Consider the following 18834-nt stretch of genomic DNA (forward strand, 5'->3'; position numbering starts at 1 on the left):
TTTATTTATCTTGTTTTGTAAACAAAGGACTACCCATAAAGCCACTTAAAAGATAAATATTTGGTTTGCAACAACACGCTCTCATGTTACTGTTGTTTTTACCGCAGCAGCCTTTTAACAATCCGGGTAAACAAGGCATGACACAGGAGTGTTACTTAACGTGCTGGGCCGCTTATACCTAATATTGTTTTAATATATAATACACAGAAGTTATAGCGTTCTGTCTGTAATACCAATACTTAACACTGTTAAAATTTATTTAAAAGAAGGAAATAATGGCTACAAAATTCACAAAATGCAATAATTAAGTGCAACAAAGTGGTTGATTTTTCTTTTTGGAGAGTTTTAAAATTGTTAAAAATTGCCTTTTTAACTGCTCGATTTCATTTTTAAACAATTCCTGATTAACTGTTACAGCCTGGTTTGAACTCTTAATGAAATTTGAAATTAAATTTAGGTATGAATTTTGGTATTCCATAAACTTAAAAAACTGATTAGATTCCAGCAAGGTTTTGTCATGTGAAAATACAGATAAAACATGGAGAAGTATTGTTAAATAATGGGGGGTACATAACAAACACTCAGCATTGCATTGGAGTGATTTTTCTAAAATAAAAAGATATATTTGCTCAATAAACAGTAAGGGAATTGGTAAATTATAACACAGTACTAAAAAGACTCTGGAAAAAAAAGTCTGTAGTAATTTTTTCTTTTTAAAATGGCAATGGTTGACAATATTTAGTATTATTGTCCTATAAAAATTTTTTTGTATAATTTATCATTTTAAAACTTATATTTAACATTTACCTTTGTTGCAAATATCTACTTCCTTTGTAGAAAGGTCAATACTGTTAGGCACACATTCATTTACAAGTTTGAATAGACTTTGATTTTCGATCGATTTGATAAGTAACTGAATTGTGTCTTGATGTTCGGGAGCAAAAGTTTCAAGTTGTTGTTTTGTAAATTTTTTTTTCATTAAACCGAACCCAAATAAAGTTGTCTGATTGGTTACCAACGTAAACAAACCCTTCGAAACCACCTAAAACATTTTTTTCAATAACCAAATTTTTATAATTCATTTAAAATTGTTTAGTTGACTTGGATAGAAATAATATTATGCATTTTTACATAAGTGGTACTTTAAAATGAAATCAAATAATAATACACAAATAAAAATAAATAATTTCTTATAAATTTTGACATCACATTTAAGGGTATAATGACATTTAAATATCTAAAAATCTTATAATAACAAATTCCAACTTTTATTTGGTAAATTTAAATTTAAAAATACTTTAATATTTTCTTCATTAGAAATTGTTTGATCTATTGTATTTCCCACACATTTAAAAATCTCCTGCAAAATTTCTATTGCTTGTGAGTTAGTTGAACTTAAAACATTAAATGTTTTTTCAATGCGAAATAAAATTGTTGGTTCTAAGTTGGACTTTGTGAGCTCCATGTAACCCCGTGGTGTACCAGAATCTAATAAAAAAAATTACCCATCATTACAGATTATATTTTAACTTAAAAACAAAAAATCAAAACTTTACAATTAAACCTCTATTTAACTAATGCAAAAATATAAACCAGTTACATTTTATTTTAGTCAAAAAATATATTTATGCTAACCTTGATCAACAGTGTTAATAGCTTCATACAATAAATCAAGTTTTACCCAAAATGGGGGATACTTAAACCTAGCTGGCTCTAAAATCAGCACCAAGTCTTCATCAGGATTGTAACCACCTAAAATGAGTTTATTGTAGTTTACTATTTTAAAAAAATCTTAAATTTATGGTTTCCTAACCAGCAACTTACCTATTGGTGCAAAGTGTCCTGTTCCAGTTTGACCCAAAACTTTTCTACTAAACGAAGCAACTATTGCGATGTTATCACTCTTGCATGACAATATCACTTTTTTGCTTAAAACATTTTTAGATTTTTTTATAAACTATTTGAAATAAAAAAAACAGAAGTTTAAACTGTTTATAGCAACTCACTTACAGATACAGTATGAAAGTATGCTGCCAGGAAAAATAAAAAATAAGGATGATAAAATGACCTAATTTATATATAAACAAATTATAACCCATACTATACCAAATTTTATTATTATTACATACCGAAATTCTTCAATTTCCAATTCATTTTCAACATAAGTAACCTCAGCATTGAGTTGGTTGCATCTTGCTATACAAGCAAGTTGATTTAGAGTGACACCCTTAAGTTTAACAACCTCAAGTGGAGAGCAGCACTCCAGCATATCTTCATGGTACCAACGCCATACACCTTTCCAAGTGCGGCCTTAACACACAATAAATTGGATTATAATTGGTTTTATTTTATCTGAACCCAGTGACATTGTTTAGATTTAGTACATTTGTACCTGGATCAACACCAAATGCATTAAGGATAATCACCAAAGAAGAAAGTCCACAATAGGCCAGCTCATCTTGAGTTCTTAGTTGCTGACTGAGTTGAAAGTAGAGTCTCATAAGTCCTTTGTCTAGAGCTGTCTAAAGAGGGTTTTTAAAATGTTAAAAGTATAAATTTGGCAATAAACGCTATTGTTTTTTTTGTAAATTTCGTGTTCTTAAGTTGCATAGTTCTACCAAACATTGAATTTAAAAAATATACACCATTTATTTGTAATTATTGGCATTCGTGTATATATTTTGCATATTAAATTATATAGATTTTAAAACATTACACAATTACCTTAAATATTTCAATTCCTTTATCTGATCCAAAAGCTATACATTTTGAAGGCAGAGTTCTCCGATAAAAATTTGTAGTAGTTTTGTGAGACATTTTAATGAACAAACGTGCTGTGTCAAACTATAATTATGTATTTTGACGAACACGCAGTAATACTTAAACCTAAAGATTATGATGAAAGAAAGATATAAGATTTTCTTGTCTAAAACACAACAAACAACCCAACCTATTATAAAATAGAGAATGCACGAAAGCTTTAAAATGTCGATTCGCACTATAACTTTGTTTACTTCGCTAGCGCCTAAAGCGAACGATTTTAAATACGGAAAGATTGCTTATTTTATTTATTGACTAGAATTATTGGTTAAGTAGTAAAAGCCGTTCCTTAAAGTTCCCTACAATATTTAATTAAAGTAAAAATATTTTAAACAACGAATTTTTAGTGCTTGCCCGTGAAACCATTTGTCAAAAAAAAGCATTTAATAATTAAACACAAATGCGGTTACGATTTGGTGCGAAGTTTATTTTAAATATACAATTATTATCAGGGAAGTTAGATCATTTGCAGCCTTAGTTTAGTTCATATATTTTTCGTGAACTGTTGCTGATTTAAAAAACTCAAAATCTGCACCCACAGCTGTGGATAAGAGTTTCTGAATGCTTCTTTCTTCATTTGTACCGAAACAGCATCCATTTGCCTTGTCAACTTGCTTTAGAACAGAGAGCATACCTTCCTTATCCTGCACATTCAGAGGAACAAATGACACTAAACTGTAGTCCTCTATTACACTGCATAGTTGCCTAATATAAAAATATCATGTCAAGAAACAGCAAAATATACATCCTTATGAATATTAAAATTTTAATAAATTAAAATCCTAATGGTATCCCATAGCGAAACTTAAGTTATAATTTTCTTACTCATTTAGTTTGCGATATTTCCGAGTAAATGGATCATCATTTGCCAAATCTAAGAGTTTGTTTAAATCCAAAACTTCACTATAATATTCTAAATGAAAAGGAAATCTGCAAATATACATATTTTTTATTGGAGTATTTGACAATCGGTAACTGCACCAAATTATAATCTGATTAAACAAATACTAAAATAAAAAAGTTCTTACTTTCCATACTGCTCTGCAATATCCATCTTGGACAAAATATTAATATGTGGCAAATTAATATGCAACATAGAACTTAGTGCCGTGAGAACAACAGAAATAAATTTGTTTGCATCAGAGCAATAATGAGAATCAACAAGGTGAACTGATGCCAAACGAAGATCGACGGATTTACTTGTTAGCCTTTCTATAACGTTGCGAACGGCATTATGGTGGGTGTACAATTCAACCTGGCCAGGGCAATCAAAAATAAAATACCTAACAACAAAGACAAAATGTTAATATAAGTAAACATAAGGAATTTGAGTTTTTCTGTCTAACAAACATATAATTACTTTTAAAAGTTATCAATTTGTTTACATTACATACAAAATGCAATTGGCAAAGATACCTTCCAGAAAACTGTTTTAATTTTTGGAGCAACCATTCGATGTTGGATTCAAGATATTCCATACAATATAGCAAAGCACCGTTCGGTCCAAGCGACAAATTTTTGATCACATCTTGCACAGTAATAAGTTCACTTAAATTAATATCACAGTCATAAGGAATGTTTTCATTAGCAGGATCAAGGTTAATTACACAACATTCCCTTCCAATGGCTTTTAAAAATTGTTGCATACCATTACAGTATGTCGTTTTTCCACTTCCAGGGGGTCCAATAACCAACTGACCGAATGAGGTTTGTGATTTTTGAGTGGTCATTTTACAAAATATACAAAGTTTAAAATGTTATACAAGAATGTTAGGAATGTCGGACTGCTAATCTTCTTCAGCAATATAATCGCGTCGATGCAGTACTTTGCCACGATGTTGAAAAGAACAAAACGAAAACTTGTTGCTGATTGTTTCAAACGATTTTTCAGTATTAACTTTTATATCTTTAAACTGACCTGTCACCATTAAAATACCTGCAGAGGCTAAAAATAATCCAAGCAAAGCTTCAAAAATAATCTAAAATCAAAATAAATAAATAACCTTAACTTTAGGTCACATGATTAACAAACGTTATGTCCACAAGATGTTTATTTAAATTTACACTGGATTGCTTATGCATTAAAAAAATATATAAAAGTTAATGTTACACTACAACATAAGTGTTATAGCATGTAATCCTAACAGCTTTAAATACTAACATCAAGTGGAAGTGAAGAGAATTCTTGGTCAGTTAGTCGAACAAATGATCGATCTAAAAAAGCAGGTTATAGCACATAAAAAATTGTTGGTAGAACAACAAAGATTTTAAAGGTCATTTTTTTATTCATAGATATATACATTAAAAATCAATACATAAAATCTTGTCTAACTGGTGACAAGTTAAGTGACTTTTTTTGTATATATTTCTTTCCTCGATGTGGAAGGTCTAATGCGCGACTTAAACATAGAGTAACATCAGTTACTTCGACCCAGTCTTAAGTTGCCTTTAGCAGTTTTGGATATTATATGAATTATAATTGCCAGAAATTATGCTGATTAAGTGCTGTCTAAGCAGAAGTTCACACCATTTATAGCGCCTCGCTCAAGGGTGCTACAGCATGAGGGCAGTGGGGATTGAACTCACTACCACATACAGTAAGTAGTGTTACTGGTGTAGTGATACTAACTTAAAATGATGCAACAAAAGCAAAAATGTTTTGACTAATTTAGATATTGGTAGTACTTGGACAGAAAAATTACAAAATGTATTTACTCACGTTGGGCTGCTGATATTCCAGCGTGAACGACACACAAAAATCCAATAAATAAAATCGCTTGTCGAAAAGCAGATCCCATTCTATAAATTTCCACGTGGTTTTATTCAATTTTCATTTAAACTTTTTTGACAATATTAATTACAACTCGTAAGTTCTGTAGCAACACTGAAAATAAATATATACAGCATTTGTTTTTAACATATTTTAATTTTGGTATGGCGAAATAAACTTTAACTGGTTGATCAAAACGTGAAATGAGAAATTAATAGAACAAGTTTTCAACGTGACAGCGCATTTTAAGGTATATAAAAATGATCGAGAAGAAAATGGCGAAAAGAAAAATGTAGGAAATATTTGGTTATTTTAATCATCGTAACTTTAGTTTTCACTGCAAGTAAAATACTATAAGCAAGGTTTGATGTAAATATATCTTCACGTTAAAACCATTTTAATCATTCGAATTTATCCATACTTTTTGCCGACCTGTAGGTGTTTTACACAGGCATTACTCCTAGCAAATTCGCCACGTCAGATAAACTATTTCGGCAATGAGCTAAGGTTATACAATACAATGTTTAAATATATTTATATCCTGTACTACTTTAATTACGTACATCTCATGTTAGGTATTAAACACTATCGGAGTTTTGTTGAAAGGATTATAAACTTTATAAACCAATGGGCACTATTTTAAAAAGCAGAACACTTATGATCTCAGAAACGAACTTTTTTTAAAATACAATTTTTAAACCGAGAGAACAGTAATTAATAGCATTTTACAAGCAAAATACACAAATTAAGTTTAATCTCAATCCTCGTCACTGTCTTCATGCTGTACATATTGAGCACCACCGCCAGGAGTACTTGGTGTATAACCAGGTGATGTCGGACTATAGCCAGGACTTGATGGACTGTATCCTGGACTTGAGGGGCTATAACCGGGGCTAGAAGGACTGTATCCTGGACTTGCAGGACTAGCTCCTCCAGGTGAAGTCGGAGACATATCACCTCCAGGTGTATAGCTTGGGCTTGTTGGAGAATACTGTGGGCTAGCAGGTGAATATGAAGGGCTCGCTGGGGAATACGATGGACTGGCTGGCGAGTAGGATGGACTACTAGGAGAATAGTCTGGACTGCTTGGAGAGTAACCAGCTTGTGAACTGTATGCAGGACTTGTGCCCATGCTCTTGGGACTAGAAGGTGAATAACTTGGAGAAGTAGGTGAGTATGAGGGACTCGCGGGTGAATAAGACGGACTTGATGGAGAATATTTTGGACTGGACGGTGTGTATTGAGGACTAGAAGGTGAGTACTTTGGACTTGCTGGTGAATAACTCGGCGAAGAAGGACTGTACGAAGGTGATGCTGGCGAGTAAGATGGTGAAGATGGTGCATACTTAGAACTGGTTGAATAATCTGGTGATGAAGGACTATATGATGGACTTGTTGGTGAATATTTTGGACTGGATGGGGAGTAGCTTGGTGAAGCTGGACTGTAACTTGGTGATGTTGGTGAATAGCTAGGACTGGCTGGTGAATACGAGGGACTTGTCGGAGAATATGAAGGGCTTGTGGGGCTATAACTTGGACTAGTGGGTGAGTAGGATGGGCTGGTGGGTGAATAGGAAGGTGAGGTGGGGCTATAACTGGGGGATGTCGGAGAATAAGAAGGACTTGTTGGAGAATACGAAGGTGAAGTCGGGGAATAACTGGGACTAGTCGGGGAGTAACTAGGAGAAGTTGGACTATAACTGGGTGAAGTCGGGCTATAACTAGGCGATGTTGGGGAGTAACTCGGAGATGTAGGACTATAGCTCGGACTTGTTGGTGAATAAGAAGGGCTGGTGGGCGAGTATGAAGGACTTGTCGGACTATAGCTTGGAGATGTGGGTGAGTAGGATGGTGATGTGGGGCTGTAACTTGGACTTGTGGGTGAATAGTGTGGTGATGTTGGTGAATAGTTCGGACTTGTCGGTGTATAGCCAGTGCCAGGACTGTATTTTGGACTTTGTGGGGTTCCAGGCGTGCCAGGCTCATATGCAGGTGACACTGGAGAGTAACTTGGAGACATGGCGGAATGTTTTGGGGAAGGAATGTAGGGGGAAGAGGGGCTTGCAGGACCGGGTGATTGTGCTGGACTCCATGCAGGACTGTAACCAGGAGAAAACCCAGCCCCATCCGTGGGTGCTGGTGAAAAGGCAGCAGCACTCGGAGTCATTCCGGAACCGAACCCTCCAGGTGTAAAAGCACCAGCAAATCCCGGTGTTGCACCACCACTCCAAGGTGTCATTGTTGGTGACATTGAGCTTGGTGATGCCATCGATCCATAGAACATTCCAGTACCTGCAAACACACAGAACATTTATTCAAAAGTCAAATATAACTAACTAATTTAAGTGTATATATGGCGCACATTTTTAAATATTAATTCTATTGATTAACTAACCTTCTCCACCACCAATATTTGATGGTATCTCCATAGCATATTTACACTTCTCTGCATCAAGTAATAAACCAAAGCAACCAGTACCACCTGGCATCATTTGTCCGAGCATAATATTTTCCGATACACCAGCCATATGATCAATCTCCGCTGATGAGGCAGCCTAAATAGTAAGATTACATTAATAAAAATAATCTTTTAACAGTATTATATATATGTGCATTATAGTTAGAAGGTGAAATGGTTTTTAAATTTTGCAGAAGTCACATTTATAATTGTTTTATATAACGTTTACCTCCATAAGAATGTCAACAGTTTCTTCAAATGAGCATCTCATTAGGGCTCCAGTTTCCTGACGATTAATTCCATGTCTTGTGATGGCCATTAAATGACCTTTAGATGTCATAACTTCACACAAGAGAGCCAAATGTCGATAATTTACATAGGATCCATCAAAAGAAATAACATGGTTTATCTCACGTTCAATAGCTTTACGCACAGCTTCAATTCCAAGTACCTGATGTAAAAATAAATAATTTTAAAAAAAATCATAAATTAATTTAACATGTGTAATGTGTTTTACTTACAGCAAATATTTCACAAATGTCGTTGGAGGTTGTACGAACTGGATCAATATCTCTTTCTGCCAATATTCTCATTAGAGCGGTTCCGTCTGTCTCAAGAATCCAATCTTGAACTGCATTAAACTGACCGTCCTTTGTTATTACAATTCTTTTTTTGTTTTCTTCTTTAGGAAGATGCATATAAACCTACGTTAATTTAAAATATTATTCATTAAACATTACATAACAACTAAACTATAAATATTCATTACTATTCGCACAACAAAATTTCTTTGGCAAAACACTATGATTTTTTCCATTTATTTGATAAAGGAGAATTTATTAAATATTTTAACGTTTAAAACATTACTAAATGTAAATCTTACTTTTGCGATTTGTGGAATACCCTGCAGGGTCATATCAGTCAACATATTCGCTTCAATGTAACGGAGGAAAACGTCATCTTCCATTTTCTCGGTTTGCGCTTCTGCTTCCTCTTCCAGTTTTTGCTCCTCGCTTTTAAAATTTTTAAGTATTTTTGATTAAAAAAAAACTATAAAATTGAAAACAGTGAATAGTTGAATATCTTATATTAAATTAAATATTGACTCTATATAACAATACGTAGCACAAAATGACCCAAAAATTTATTATTTTGGGCAATTCCATTACCTGTTCATGATTCGAATTCGTAGCACAAGTTTTTCAGCGTTATCATCATTAAAAATGCAATTTAAATCATCTCCAAAACCAGCACTAATTTTTTCAGCAATCTGTTCCATACTAAGTTTCTTATCTGAAACAAAAACAAAGAATTAGTTTAACAGAATTTAGTAAAAAAAAAAAAAAAATTTTTTTTAAAAAAAAAAACAAAAAAAAACAAACAGAATTCATTTAAGAAAAAAAAATTAGCTAAGCTTACCAGTCATTCTTTTTCTATCAAGTTCTATTCTTAGCAACCACGATGAAATCCTTGTTACATCAAAATCTGGCATTTCATAATAAACATCAACAAATTCCTGGTCTTCCCTTATAACCGTATTCATTGGGTCAGGGTCATAATAGATGGCAGTGTTTGCGGTGACTTTTCTTAACGTTGCATGCTCAAGACGGCACAAAACATCCTAAGCAAGAGAAAGTTGACAATACAGACATTTTATTCATTACAAAAAATATTTAAAGTGGACTGTTTTAACAGTGTATTAAACTTTATATTTTCAAAAAAGCAAAAAAAATTGAACTTATTTACCTTACAACGTTGAGCATCTCTCGTTGGCAACCCAAGCAAATAAATAGTTAAAGATGGAGTTTTCGGCTTTTTTGAAACATTGATCAATTCCTTTAAACGTGGTACACCAAGGGTGACATTCTTTGCTGACACACCAGCATAATGGAAGGTATTTAAGGTCATCTGAGTGGCAGGCTCTCCAAGAGATTGGGCAGCCAAAGCACCAACCATTTCACCAGGGTGGACCTTGAAAATAACAAAATTTTTAAAATATGTTATTTGGCTAAATTGTATAGGGGTTTAGTGGCAGCCCAGTTCTTTAAATTTGTTGTAACATTAGCAACAATATCAAATCTCTTACCTGAGCTTGCTGGAACTTGGTTTCAATTTCACCTAAAATCCATTCAAAAGCTTCCATGGATAATCGGAACTCATCTGCTACTCTTCGAGAGCACAAAGTTGATCTGTAGAAAATTGATAATTAATAATAAATGTAATGTGTTGTTTTTTTAAAGCACTTTAAAAAGAATTGATTATTAAATTAAAATTTTTTCCTTTAAAAAATGTCAAATATTAAATGTTTTACCTAACATGAACATTAAACAACAGTGTGGCATTGGCTTGTGCTTCTTTACTGAGTCTATCTTCCCCACAAACAATCACCAACTTCTTGCTCAAATCTCGAACACCTTCAATAACATGAACTGGATTGAGATTGGAGGGGCTGCGAAGATCAACGTGGAAGATTTTTTGTGCATTCCAAATTAACCGACTCAAGTTAACAGGTAGGACAACCTTGAAAAAGAAAAAATACTTTTACACATTCAAGTTAAATTTATATATATATTTTTTTACATTTAGTTATCCTTGATGTGGAAAGGTCAATTACATGGCCTATACATAGATTAATATCAGCCTCCTCGACCCAGTCTTAAATTGACGTTGGTAGTTCAAGATTTTATAGATTATAATTGTCGCTAATTAAAATCTGCTGATTAAGAGTTCGCTCTAGCAAGAGTTTATATCGTTTATAGCACCTTACTCAAGGACACTACAGCATGAGAGCAGTAGGGATCAAATCCTGGACTTCATGTAGTAAAGACAAGTGTTCTGACCACTACACTGTGTTGTCGGTTATATTACCGCGTAACAAAATTAAGAAAAACTCACTTTACTGTCTCCATTTGGAAACAAGGTTCTGATATTTTCTCGATCTTGTTGCAGTTGATTAAACTCTGCTTCTAGTTCTTGTTGAATGCTGACATCTGTTTGTATTTGTCGCACAACATTCTCCGACAAACAACGCCGCATGTATTTTTCTTTAGTGTGGTCGAAACGAAATTTCTAAAACAAAAATTTTAGATAAAATGATTTAATTTTACCAAAGTTTTTAAAAATTTTCAATTATACAAAAGCAGCACATAACTTTAGGTATTTTAACAAAACTGTTTATGTTTAAAATCATGAAAAAATAAGTTTACTTACATCATCAAATGCTTTGTTGCTTGGTTTAAGAGTTGCTAAGGCTTGAAACTCGACTTTCTCACCAGCCAGGCCATCTTCACCATAACAAAGTTGAATCATGTAATCATTGCACTGTCGAACTGTGCCATCATATCTTACCATCACTGCTTCCATAGCTTTTACTAATCGTCGCTGAATGTAACCTAAAAGAATTTTTTTATTAAAAGGTTTTTTGACTTAAGAATTACATCAGCAAATACATAAATAACATAGGGTCAAATTAAAATTGTTTCCAAAATTTAGACAATTTTTAATCTTATTCAAATAAATTTGTATATTACATTCACCGTTTGCTACTAGAAAAAAAAATTAGTTTATAATTACCTGTTTCAGCAGTTTTTACAGCTGTGTCAATCAATCCCTCCCTTCCTCCCATAGCGTGGAAGTAAAACTCAGTCGGAGTTAGACCAGCTAGATACGAGTTCTCTACAAAACCTCTAGCTTCGGGGCCATAATCATCCTGTCATATTAAAACATGTTAATTATTAGTTAAAAAGGGGATAATTAATTTTCTGTTGAACCGAGAAACTTAAACAATTGACTATTTAACTGATTTTAGTTAAATTCTTAGGCGTTTCTTTGGTGCATTTTTTAAAAGTTTCCAAATTGAATAAAAAGCTTACTTTGATAAAATGAGGAAGGGTTCTGTGTCGAAAACCAAAAGGAATTCGTTTTCCTTCAACATTCTGTTGCCCCACAACAGCAATAACCTATTTAAAATAAACTTAAGTATACACTTTGAGAGCCCAAGTTGATCAAAAAAAGATTTAAATAAAAATAAAAATTTTGATTTTTAAGAACAGTTTGGTTACATTTTAAAACCGTTTTGCTACCTGAGAAATATTAATTTTTGAACCCTTAGAACCTGCAACCACCATGGCTTTAAAATTGTTAAAATCAGACAAACTTTTTTGTGCAGAAGATCCTGTTTTGTCACGAGCATCATTCAATATTCTAAAAAAAATTATACAATTAGATTTTTAAATTATATTTCATTTAAAATTTTTCAAAGATTTGCGTTGTACAATACGGTTTCAAATAGAATAAAAAGCAGTTTACTCATATTTAGGTTACAGTATAAGAGGGTAATGCTGGTAAGCATTAAAAATAAATCTTAAAAAATTTACCTGTTCACTTGATTTTCAAAAGTTTGACGTAAAGTATTACCAGGCGTTGGCTGCAAATCTTCTTTGTGAGCTTTCTCAATTACCTGATGGTAACACAAAAAAAAATGGTTAAAATAAAAAAAAACATTTTTTAAACCAAATTAGGGACAAAAATCTTTGTCTGTGTTTAAAAATGTTTCATTATATGCAAAAGAACATACAAGGTTAATAGACAAGGTTAAATTAAACTTAAAAAAAATAACTAGTTTATATATTTTTTTGACTGTACTTCTATGACTTCTTGCTTTGCTTTTCTGATTTGATTTTGAATATCTTGGTAAGTTTGAGCATCAGCGATTGTGTCACCAATTCCGATAGAATGTCCTTCCACCATCAACCAATGATTTACAACAGTCTAAAAAAATACAGAAATATAAAATACTGTGTTTTTATAATAAGGAACATCCACACTAAATACAGTTGTGACATTGATCAAACCAATGTTAGTATAAAATTTATAAAACAAGATTATATGTTACTTCTATTTTTTTGCTATAACAAAAAACAAAAATCCTATTTTTAAACGGCTTAATAAGTTAGCTGCAGATAATATCTAAAAATCTTATTTTTTTTACCAGGCTTTTTTTTTTTACCAGAATTTATAAAAAATATAAAGTTATATAACTGTTGTGCAAGTTACCTGAATATTACTGTAAAATTCTCGACTGACTTCCACTGATTTTTCAAGAGCAACAACGTGACAGAGTGACCCTGCCGAGGTTCCGAGTGACTTCTTGCAAATAATTCCACTCAACAAAACTCCACTTTCCACCAAAACCTAATAAAAAACAAACTAGTTTTATACTAAAAGGGATAACTGCAAATTTGGGTTAAAAATTTAGATTAAAGGTAAACTAGTAATTTAAATATGACAAATTTAAAAAAAAAACTTTTAAATTATTATTACATCTTAATATGAAATTATTAATATCACACAGTAAAAAGTAAATAAAATATACACAATATAAATAAAAAAAGCTGTTAATCAGTTCGTTAAAATATTTTGTTGTAGACTTTCAAAAAATTTTTGTAAGAAAAAATTTAATGATCACGTTTAACTCACCCTAGTGTCTCCAGGTGAAATATATTTGTATAACCCCGCATCCTCGTTATCCGGATGAGTACTATGATTTCGAATACAATTAATTCCAGGAGGAATAATGAGAGAGAATATTTGCTTCCCTGTCCACAGTGGTTTAGGTTTTAAAATAGCAGGTTGAGGAATGTAGCCATCCCAGTCGTTTAAGTACATTAGAAGATTCATGAAATTCTCCTACAAGTAGACAGGTTAAGAATGACAAGAAATATCTTAAACTATTGCCATTTCTAAAAAACTCTATCTTTAAAATGTTCTTAATTTCAAGTAATAAAATTGGCTTTTAAAAAAAATTTGAATTCTGTAACTCACAACATTAGAAATTGGATCACATTCTTATATACTATGCTTTTGCTATAACAATCCCATATAAAATTAAACCTTGCTTTTTTTTTTTGAAAAATTGATGACAAACCTTTTCAATAAAAGAATCCCGTTTTGTCATTTTCCTGACAGCTGTCAGTGTATCTTGTACAATACCCATAACAGGTCGGTTGCTCTGTGGGGTGATGATCATTCTGTTGACCATGGCTAGTTGAAGGATCTCTGCCCTTGTCTCCATGGTTTGAGGGACGTGCATGTTCATTTCATCCCCATCAAAGTCAGCATTGTATGGAGTTGTAACAGATAAGTTCATTCTGTTTTAAAAATTTTTATGGTCATTTTTTGAAGGATAAAAACAGTTTTCCCTTTTAAAAGACTGACAATAACTCTACCTTTTAATAGACTGACAATAACACTAACTAATTTAGGCATTACAAAATCATTCTTTAATAGTACATAATGTTAAAATACTGGGTAATTCAACAGAAAAGCCATAAATATATAAAATTCAGTAAAAAATTTTCAGTTTTTGAAATGTTACTCAATTCGAATTTTAATAAAAATAGTACCTGAAAGTAGACCAAGGTAAAACTCGAACTTTGTGTCCCATCATTGACATTTTATGCAAGGTAGGCTGACGGTTAAACACAATTACATCACCATCTTTAATATGCCGCTCAACCTTTAAAATATTTTTAATTTAAATTTCTAGAAAATACCAAGGGTATTTTTGTGTTTATTTTATTATTAACAGAACCTTATTATCTATTTTTATTAAATTACTCTACGAACGCCAAATATAATCGCTTATTCAAAAAAAAAAAAATTATTTAAAATAGGTAGATATATACCTTATATCCAACTTGGAGATGTAGATCAGATGGTTTGGGATGATATCGGAGATCGATTCGATCGCCACTGTCTCTTATAATATATTTTGCACCAGGATACTGGTTGTTACCTCTTCTTACCAATTCTTGCATCCGGTCGATGTTAAACGGTGTAACAATTTCGGGGTAGGTTAAATTACAGGCAATAGAGCGTGGTACCCCAACCTAGGTCAAATAATATCATTGAGTTTATCACTAAATTAATGTATTTTAAAAATATACATTTTTACGTAAGTTTAGAAAAACTGCTAATAAAAAATAATGTTTAAAATATACCTCGTCAATTTTTAAGTTTGGGTCAGGTGTAATGACTGTTCGGGCTGAAAAGTCGACTCGCTTTCCCATAAGGTTACCACGAATTCGACCTTCTTTAGCTTTTAATCTTTGCTTGATCGACTTTAAAGGCCTTCCCGATTTTTGTAAGGCCTTGAAAAAATTTTGAAAGGATTTAAAAATTTGTAAAATTATGTATTACTGAAGTAGGTTAAAAACCAAAATAAATTAAATTTTTGATTAACCTTTGGTACACCAGGCATGTCATTATCAGATAGAGTAGCAACATGATATTGCAATAATTTAACATCTTCTACAATGATATGAGCAGCAGTTCCATTTTGTTCATTTCGTCTTAGTTGCTGATTCGCTTTAATAATATCTGCTAGTTTGTGAGTTAAATCGTCCTAAATAAAAAATTGAAATGTATGAACACAAACATGCTTTAGAATTAAGTCTTTCTGCAATTTATTTGTTAAAATATGGTAACAACTTGTACACCACAAATCTTAGTTTTATTTATTTTATTGGCCTATACAATGGACATACAAATCCACTAAACTTTACTACATATAAATTGCCAAAAAAATGTATGTATGATGTTATCTCATCACATGACAGCGTGAATTGTTTTAAATGGTTTAAAAATGATTTCTAACCTGACTTCTTGCACTACCACCACCCATAACAACTGAAGGACGAACGCAGAGGGGAGGAACTGGTAACACCGTGTTTATCATCCATTCAGGTCGAGCAAATCTTGGATCCATTCCCAGGATTTCAGATTCTTCATCTGAGATCCTCTAAAATAATAACATAAAAATTATAATCAAATAGAAAATCAACTAGTGTTGTACATAGCAACAATTTAAAATAATAATTTTTTGTTTTATTTTTACATTTTTACCTTAAAAATTTCATGAACCCGCTCGGCTGAAATTGCCATCTTTTTCTCCTGGGAATCCTCATTTACATGTTTCCATTCAGCAACAAGCTCCATCCCCATTCTCTTTATTTTCGGTTGATATCTTCCACATCCACCATGTCCCTCCCTTAATTAAAAAAATAAAAAATGAACACAAAATAATGTCACAGAAAAAATTTAAACATAATAAATGTTGCCGTAAAAAAATGTGACGCAAGTTTTTGCATTTTGCACGAAAATTGGATTATCTTTTTTTCATTTTTATATTTAAATATTATTTAAATAAAAGTAAACAAAATATCTTACTTTCTTGGTTCATCTTCTTCTCTTTCTTGAACATCAAAAGTGTTGTCCATTTTTTCGCCACCCTCACAGATGTTTTTTCCCTTGCACAAATCATAAACGTGAGCAAGTCTTTTTCGTGGTTGACCCTTGGATTTTGCCATGATTTGACGTATTTTTGGATTTGTCTTAATTTAAAATTTATATTTTTGAATCTGACATGTAATTTTTTTTATTTTTTTTATTATATATAAAGCCTATATATATAATAATTTATTAATTATGCCTAATACACATTGTGTACCTTTTCTACCAACAATTTAGAGCAAAAAAAGCAGACACAGCGCATCACTTTGATAGTTTTGGTTAGAAATCCGGTATGAAAAACAGGTTTTGCGAGTTCGATGTGGCCAAAATGACCAGGACAGTCGGTCATGTTACCTGCACATGTTTGGCACCTAAATTACAGTTTTAAATTAAACAAAGTATTATTTAAAAAAACAGAGCATTTAATACTTTTTTTTTTGAAGAACAGAAAAAATATTACAAGTTTAAACAACAGTAACCATTTTTTTTTTTAATTTCGCTTACAAACATAAATTAGATAAAATTTCTAATATAAGTTAATTTTTTAATTGAATTATGACTTGCCTTGACATTCGATCCACAACTCCTTGTCTAGGGTCCATTAAACCGAGTAATTTTGGACGTCCACCTTCGGACACTTCTGGATATTGGACACCACCCTCAGTTACTGACATTCGTCTCTACAAAAATAAAAATTTTAATTTCAAAACAATTTTGTAAAAGTATTTGTTGTACTTGCGATGTAACTTTTTATACAAAAGGCAAAAAAAGAGTAACAAATTTTGTAACTTAATTTATGTAATTGAAATCTTAACAAAAAAAATAAAACTTATACAATATATACGAAAATAATAGTTTAAAATTGTTTTGTGTAATTTATCAAAGATAATAAAAAAATTAATATTACATGAAAGTAGGTAACTTATTATTAAAAAACAAACTGCTATATCACGTAAAAAATACTATAAACTTTAAATATATTACATTATAACATTGTAAACTTTTATTTTTCTTTAGAAGTTTTCGAAATTAAAAAAATTGGATAATTTGCATTTAAATATTCAAGTAATAAATCGACCATTTGTAAATATATAATTTATAAATGTATAAAAAAACGTACAATTTCGTCAGGACTGAGTATGCCAAATTGTACTCTCCTAACTTGCCGCAAATCAACATTGGATTCGGTTAATTGAGCCATGTTGAGTAGTTATGTACACCACAACACACGTGTTCTGATAATCAGACGCCTTTCTGTAGCTTCTCTTTAAACTGCGTCCTTTTTCGCGCGGTTCGCTTTTTATACGCGAGGAAGCAGTGACGTCACCGTCTGTCGACAGTCGCCGAGAAAAGGAACCTTTTGGTCAAGTTCGTATAACTTCTGATAAATCAAAAGAAATGCAACGCTGGCAAACTAAATTTTTTTTATGATTAATACACCAAAGTGTATAATAAATACTTTTTTTTATTTTTTTATGATTAATCTAACGAAATCTGTGATTTCGCGAGGTAAACTAACGCAGTTTTGCTTCTTTAAGAGACACTGCTGGCAGACACCACTAAGGCGATTGAAGTAAAGAACCACAGTCAGCGGCTTTTATAGAGTTAGCGGTAGGTGGAGCGTTTCGGCCGAGCGTGTTTCTACCATCCAAATATGGCACAAAATTCGTGACGTAAAAGCAGTCTGATTGGTTAAAAATCTGCGTTGATTGACGTTTTTCAAATATGAGAGAATAGAGAAAAACGGGCAGTGGATGTTAGAGAATTTTCGCAACATTCGTGTCTCTCGCTTGTGGCCTCGTGATCGGACAAATTGGCTGGGAAGGATAGGAAAGAGAGAGAAGCGAGATATAAGTTAGGCTTTTAGCTGTTAGGCTAGAAAAATTTCAATTTTTAAATGAAATAAAACAAAAGTTTTCGAAATATGTTTAGATATATCAACAAATTTCACACTCGGCATGTAATTAAAATATGGCAATATTGTTTAGAATAACATAAGCATTATTTTAATACAATTTTTGTAGGTGTACGGTTAAAATACCTACTGTAATTTAGAAGTAAATATTTGATTTCAAAGGACAGACATATCCATTTAGCGACGCCATTGTATTCCGCCATCTTTGAAAAGAATTTTAAATTTTTTACAGTTGTTATTTTTATGATTTTTAGCAGTAGAATTTAATATTGTGCCTGAGTATTAGTTAGGTTTAAAATATTTTTTGTTTACCAGTTAGCTTAATAATAAATAATTTATTCTGGTTGGTATTTGGTTAATTAGATGTTAACATATTATTTTTAATTTTATAAGCATTTTAATTATCATGTTTAGTATATTCGTAACTTTATTAAAAAAAATTCTAATTGTGTTAAATGTGATAACAGAAATAAAAGTGTCTATAATAATGTATTAACTATCTAACTATATATTTTTTTAAATTACAACACCCCGACTTTTGCTGACTAATTTCCTGTTTTTATGTAGATACAAAATCAA

The 18834-nt window shown here is 31.8% G+C and overlaps 4 protein-coding genes across 4 annotated transcripts; all 4 read right to left on the minus strand.

Annotated features, from left to right (window-relative positions):
- Positions 1 to 304: 304 nt before the first annotated feature.
- Positions 305 to 2843, minus strand: LOC145749861 (glutathione gamma-glutamylcysteinyltransferase-like). Its single transcript, XM_082565741.1, has 8 exons — positions 2725 to 2843; positions 2393 to 2522; positions 2130 to 2310; positions 1825 to 1928; positions 1636 to 1752; positions 1298 to 1488; positions 808 to 1042; positions 305 to 606 (listed from the first exon to the last, which is right to left on the minus strand). Exons 1-8 carry the CDS (start codon positions 2815 to 2817, stop codon positions 305 to 307), a joined length of 1353 nt encoding a protein of 450 aa, XP_082421867.1. The 5' UTR covers positions 2818 to 2843.
- Positions 2844 to 3149: 306 nt separating this feature from the next.
- Positions 3150 to 4550, minus strand: LOC145750478 (GPN-loop GTPase 2-like). The gene is made up of 4 exons (XM_082566520.1): positions 4237 to 4550; positions 3849 to 4103; positions 3646 to 3750; positions 3150 to 3525 (listed from the first exon to the last, which is right to left on the minus strand). The coding sequence occupies exons 1-4, from the start codon at positions 4548 to 4550 to the stop codon at positions 3300 to 3302; spliced, it is 900 nt and encodes a 299-aa protein (XP_082422646.1). The 3' UTR covers positions 3150 to 3299.
- A 57-nt stretch (positions 4551 to 4607) lies between these two features.
- On the minus strand, positions 4608 to 5719 carry LOC145750479 (ER membrane protein complex subunit 5-like). Its single transcript, XM_082566521.1, has 3 exons — positions 5540 to 5719; positions 4982 to 5034; positions 4608 to 4799 (listed from the first exon to the last, which is right to left on the minus strand). The coding sequence occupies exons 1-3, from the start codon at positions 5616 to 5618 to the stop codon at positions 4608 to 4610; spliced, it is 324 nt and encodes a 107-aa protein (XP_082422647.1). The 5' UTR covers positions 5619 to 5719.
- An 84-nt stretch (positions 5720 to 5803) lies between these two features.
- LOC145750477 (DNA-directed RNA polymerase II subunit RPB1-like) lies at positions 5804 to 17892 on the minus strand. The gene is made up of 30 exons (XM_082566519.1): positions 17461 to 17892; positions 16905 to 17020; positions 16558 to 16711; positions 16278 to 16441; positions 15954 to 16098; positions 15706 to 15849; positions 15292 to 15453; positions 15050 to 15199; positions 14735 to 14938; positions 14453 to 14565; positions 13975 to 14197; positions 13527 to 13736; positions 13104 to 13241; positions 12693 to 12818; positions 12425 to 12507; positions 12131 to 12251; positions 11921 to 12007; positions 11622 to 11757; positions 11259 to 11440; positions 10944 to 11117; positions 10360 to 10568; positions 10135 to 10237; positions 9795 to 10019; positions 9468 to 9669; positions 9218 to 9341; positions 8932 to 9061; positions 8570 to 8752; positions 8278 to 8499; positions 7986 to 8145; positions 5804 to 7882 (listed from the first exon to the last, which is right to left on the minus strand). Exons 1-30 carry the CDS (start codon positions 17539 to 17541, stop codon positions 6348 to 6350), a joined length of 6006 nt encoding a protein of 2001 aa, XP_082422645.1. The 5' UTR covers positions 17542 to 17892; the 3' UTR covers positions 5804 to 6347.
- Between the last annotated feature and the right edge of the window lie 942 nt (positions 17893 to 18834).

Source organism: Corella eumyota, chromosome 4 (genome assembly GCF_963082875.1).
Source record: "Corella eumyota chromosome 4, kaCorEumy4.1, whole genome shotgun sequence".
Lineage (NCBI taxonomy): Eukaryota > Metazoa > Chordata > Ascidiacea > Phlebobranchia > Corellidae > Corella > Corella eumyota.